The 5,544-nt window shown below is 33.9% G+C and overlaps 1 protein-coding gene across 1 annotated transcript; it reads left to right on the forward strand.

The window, feature by feature from the left end:
- The first annotated feature begins 573 nt into the window (after positions 1-573).
- Positions 574-1,246, forward strand: LOC141725051 (secreted RxLR effector protein 161-like). The gene is made up of 2 exons (XM_074527433.1): positions 574-949; positions 1,005-1,246. The coding sequence occupies exons 1-2, from the start codon at positions 574-576 to the stop codon at positions 1,244-1,246; spliced, it is 618 nt and encodes a 205-aa protein (XP_074383534.1).
- The last annotated feature ends 4,298 nt before the right edge of the window (positions 1,247-5,544 follow it).

Below are 5,544 nucleotides of genomic sequence, written 5' to 3' on the forward strand. Positions count from 1 at the left end.
TGGCTGCAAGAAATGGATGGGTAGTTCATCATTTGGATGTTAAGTCTGCCTTTTTGAATGGAGATATTCAAGAAGAAGTGTATGTGAAGCAGCCACAAGGGTATGAGAAGAAAAATGAGGAATACAAGGTTTATAAATTGTTGAAGGCATTGTATGGTTTACGACAAGCTCCAAGAGCTTGGTATGCCCGTCTGAAGAAATTTCTTGAAGAATTGGGGTTTGTTAAGTGCCCCTATGAACATGCTGTTTACACGAAACGAGAAGGTAATGAGTCTTTGATTGTTGGTGTGTATGTTGATGACTTGTTAGTAACGGGAACAAATGTTGCTAATATAATTGAGTTTAAAGAACAGATGCGTAGTGAATTTGATATGAGTGACTTAGGAAAGTTAGCATATTATCTTGGTATAGAGGTTGAGCAAAGAAAGGGGTGCATCGAGTTGAAGCAAACAGCCTATGCGAAGAAATTGTTGGAAAAGGCAGGGATGCAAGACTGTAACGAGACAAAATATCCCATGGATCCGAAAATCACGCTGCATAAGGGATGAAACTGGAAAAGCTGTTGATCCGACCATGTTTAGAAGTTTGATAGGTGGTCTGCGATACCTGGTACATACCAGACCGGACATCTCATTTGTTGTGGGATCAATAAGTCATTTTATGGAGAAACCTACACAATTACACTTGAACGCAGTGAAAAGGGTGCTGCGTTATGTCAGAGGGACGCTGGAGTATGGTCTGAGATATGCAAGGGGTTTTGGGAATCATATGCTAACTGGTTTTTCGGACAGTGATTATGCGAGCAGCTGTGGAGATAGACGGAGTACAAGTGGAATGGTTTTTTATCTCAGTGAGAATCTGATAACCTGGATATCACAGAAGCAGAGGTGCGTAGCATTGTCCACCTGCGAAGCAGAGTTTATGGCTGCAACTGCAGCAGCGTGTCAAGGTATCTGGTTGCAAAAAATTGTTGAGTCATATTACTGATACTACCCCTGGTCCAGTGAATCTTTATATTGATAACAAGTCAGCTATAGACTTGGCGAAAAATCCTGTTTTTCATGGACGCAGCAAGCACATAGATGTGCGTTACCATTTCATTCGTGAATGTGTGGAACGTGGAGAGATTGTGATCAACCATATCAGCTTTGACAAGCAATGTGCAGACATACTTACCAAAGCTATGGCAACAGCGAAGTTCGAAGAAATGAGGAGCCTGCTTGGAATGAAGAATCTGGCGAAATAAGTTTAGATTAAGGGGAGAATGTGTTGGAATTTAGTTAATCTAAACTTAGTATTTAATGTCTGAATAAGACTCAGTCGTTTGTTAGGAGTTTTAGTCATTAGTTTAGTTTGCTCTGAGTTATCTATTAGTTTGTTGGCGAGTTTCTAGGAGAGTAGATGTATCAATAAAACAATGCTTATCAGGTAGGAGTTAGTTAGGCAATTCTGTTAGTAGTAGTTACCACCTGCATGTGGAGTTCTATTTAAGTACTTGTAATCGTTTCTTTGTTAAGCCAAGTGAAGCAGTTTATGCAGTGAATATTTTCTTGTTTTCAGTATACAGTCAACTACATATAAGTTTATTTCAGGTGTTATCTAATAGGTATTTTGTTAGAATTCTATATTATTTGTTTTATCTAAAAATAAACTAATATCATAGATTGACTGAATAAATGGGGGAGAAGGTCCCCTCTACATGAGGTGACTCAATATCAGGACAACCCCACCACAACCAATTTGACACTTAAGACAAGGGCACTTAATTTCGTCTCCTTTGGCGAAATTGGCCATTACTTTCTTCACATACAATTTGACTCCATCCCTATAATCTTTGGTATACTTGGGAAGATTCAACCAAGTAATATCTTCCTTAGTCATACTCCCTACTGTTCAATATTATACAATTAGCCATTGGTTCTACTTGATATAAATTAAATATTAACTTTTTTTTAATCATTAACTCTCTTTGGTTTAGTTATATCTCTGTATATACTAACTAACTAAAGATATAATCATTACGCATGCCTAAATAAATTAAAGCTATTTTTATTCCACTAACTGCGTTTTAGCAGGGCTCACATATATTTTAACAAGCCTCACACATTCGTGTTTTGTTAAATCTCATATTATTAATATTATAGTAGCATATCATTAGGCAACAACAGACATTCTACCATGATTTCCTGGACTATCTTAAAATCACACTAAATTTAAATTTTTAGACACTCACATACAAAACATACGTCTCACAGTACATACTATAATTATAGAATCATTTAAATACAGATTTACGCACAAAATATCTCATATATTGTTCAACTCTCCTACCTATCAATCATGTTATGTAAAATCTGAACTCGAGATCTTCATTGAAAAATGTAAAACAAATGACACGAAAACTAATGAGTACAAAACATCAGTTTGCAAAAAACAAACTCAGTACGATTATGAACAAATATAACATGCAAATAATCAATCGAGAACACTAGTAGTTACAGATTCAGAAATCTTAAACTTCATTTCATCAATCTTAAACATAATATAATCTATTTATGCTTTATCAAAGTTTATTTTAATAAAGCACAAATGAATTTTTTAAGAAACCCCAATTCACATGCAATCAGAGACTTTTAAAAATAAAAATAAACAAGTCATGTACATGTTACCCCATTCAAATCAAAGCCCCAATTTAAAGAAACACAAAAAACCTAGTTCAAAGTCACATTTTAGAAGAATACCTCTAAAAAAAACCCAAAGTTAGAAATTCGATTGGAGAAGAAACCCTAAGTCAGAAACTCGATTGTAGAAGAAAAAGATCTGATTGTGAACAAGAAGACCTGATTGTAAATAGAAGCCCAAATTGATTGTTGACCCGATTGAACTCAAACACCACCTTATTAACCTGATTGAATTCAGACACCAGCTTGAATCAGTTGAACTCAGACACCAGCTTGGACCAAGTCAATTGTGAGAGGGGAAAAAATGTGAGAGCGAGTGAAATGTGAGAGTTTATTAGTTTTAGGATAAAAGTAATGTTTTAATAAATTTCCAACCCCCGGCCCTTATCTTTTTAATAAATTTCATTCCCCGCTTCCATGTCAATTAATTAGCCGCCAAAATTATAGACGCTTTATTAAGACCAACGGTAACATCATTTATAGTGTAACCGTAGATGTCTCATTTTCTCTACGGTTACACTAAATGACATGAACACTTATAATAAAAAAGTGTAGCCATAAATGGCTAAATTTTTTTTGAGGCATCTATAGTCACAATTTAGCTCGTTACACTGAAAAAACCCGTTACCATAGTATTAGTGTTTGTGCCCTAGAGACAACACTGTGATATTTTAGTTTAAGATATTAGGATTATAATAATTATGTTCTATCGATTATTCTATTTATAATTTATTAATTCTTAATTTACTGCGATATAAATGTTAGATTAATAAATGTCCTTGGAATATGATATGCAATTCTATATCTCTAAGTACGTGACTTAGAATGAGATTATGAGAATAATATCAATATTCCTAAAGGTCCCTAGTCGAGTATTATTATTAAGGGACAATAATATGCATTAAGACTGGTGTGTTTGTTGACTGATGATCACATCTCATTGATCATAGGTATAGTGATACTAAAGTCAAAAACACAGGCAGATGTATATGTACATGGTGCTGGATAGAACCCAATGTGAGATTCTACTTGTCTGTTGTGTCATAAGTAATTCTCACAGTGATAATGTTGTAATGGTCCTTAGACCTGAAGTCATTTATATTTCTATCGAGAATTAATATACATTGATTCCATTTAAAGTTATCCTTGACCGAGTAATGATAAAAGTGGACATTGGGTATATTATGATCGTATGAGAAATAAGGATGATCTAGATGGGATTTAACCCTCCTATTTTAAAAGTGATATTATTGGCCTCTTATGTGAGCTAGACTATGAAATGCGTGGCCACGCTCAAATGTTGATTTGATATGATAGTCTACTCATTGATCAAGGAAACCTTGGATTAAACTATGATGAGGATGACACATTACATGCCTCTAGTATAATCTATAATATTTGGTTTAAAGGGATTATATTATATTGTACATTATTCACAAAAGGTTTAATCGATCACCGATTCAATATTATTACTTGGGTAGCAATGATGCATTACTAGATGCCGCTAATTATTTACGATTTTAAATTAGATTTAAAATTTGTTGCCAACGTAATAATAACCTATAGGGTCACACACTTTGAATGCTTGCAGGATATTAATTTAAATTGGATTTAAATTATATTAAAGTAATTCGAATTATTTATAATATTAATTAAGTATGACTTAATTAATTAGATAAATATTGATATCGAATTTACTAATATTAATTATGAAATTTATTTGTTAAATAATTAATTGAGACTTAATTATAATATAAATGGATTTTTAAATTAATAATAACTCCTAATTAGTTAAGAGTTATAATTCATTTTTCGACTCTCTATATAATATCTCTTGTGTGGCTGATTTTGTATGAAAAAAGACTTTTACTAAAATCCTAGCCACCAGAGAGAAGAGGGAGAGCGCAAAAAGACAACAAGTTTGTGCTAGTACACATCCAATCCTTGAGTTCAAGCATTCGTGTGGATAATACATCTCGATTGAAGATCGAGAACCACATGATAACATTGAACCAGAGTTGGAATAAGATTAGGATGTACATCAAAATGTTGAAAGTAATCATGTCCAAGAAACAAGGTTATTCGTAGATCTAGTAGGATTCACCATGAGCCTGGGAGAAATTATGAATTTCTTTTGACTCAAGATGATGATGTGATGGTTGCGGATAATGATAAGCCTCTCACCTATCAAGATGCTATGAACTGTTCAGACTCCAAGAGATGGCCCGAGGCCATGAAATTCGAGATGGAATCCATGTATCAAAATAAAAGTACTGACTTTTAGTTGATCCACTCAAGGGGTAAAACCTATAGGGTGCAAGTGGGTTTTCAAGAAGAAAACTGACATGTATGGTAAAGTACAGACTTATAAGACGCGACTAGTGGGAAAAAGTTTTAAACAAATTCATGGTATAGACTATGATGAGACTTTTTCATCGGTTACTATGGTCAAGTCCATCATGATTTTGTTAGCAATAGTTGCTTTCTTTGACTATGAGATTTGGCCAAATGGATGTCAAAACTGCTTTCTTATATTGGGAGCCTTGAAGATGATGTATATTATGATACAACCTAATGGTTTTGTCGATCCAAAGTTTGCTAAGATAGTTTGTAAGTTGCTTCTATCTATTATAGATTGAAGCAAGCTTTAAGGAAAATGAATATTCATTTTGATGAAATGGTCAAAGAGTTTGGCTTATTCAAAATCAAGATGAAACATGTGTTTGCACGAAGGTTAGTGGGAGCCATGTGACATTCCTAGTATTATATGTAGATAATATATAACAATAAGGAATGTCATACCTTCTCTACAGGCGGTTAAGACTTGGTGAGAATAGTTTTCTCGATGAAAGGACTTAGGCGA

The sequence above is a fragment of the Apium graveolens genome, chromosome 1 (genome assembly GCF_009905375.1).
Source record: "Apium graveolens cultivar Ventura chromosome 1, ASM990537v1, whole genome shotgun sequence".
Taxonomy (NCBI): Eukaryota; Viridiplantae; Streptophyta; class Magnoliopsida; order Apiales; family Apiaceae; genus Apium; species Apium graveolens.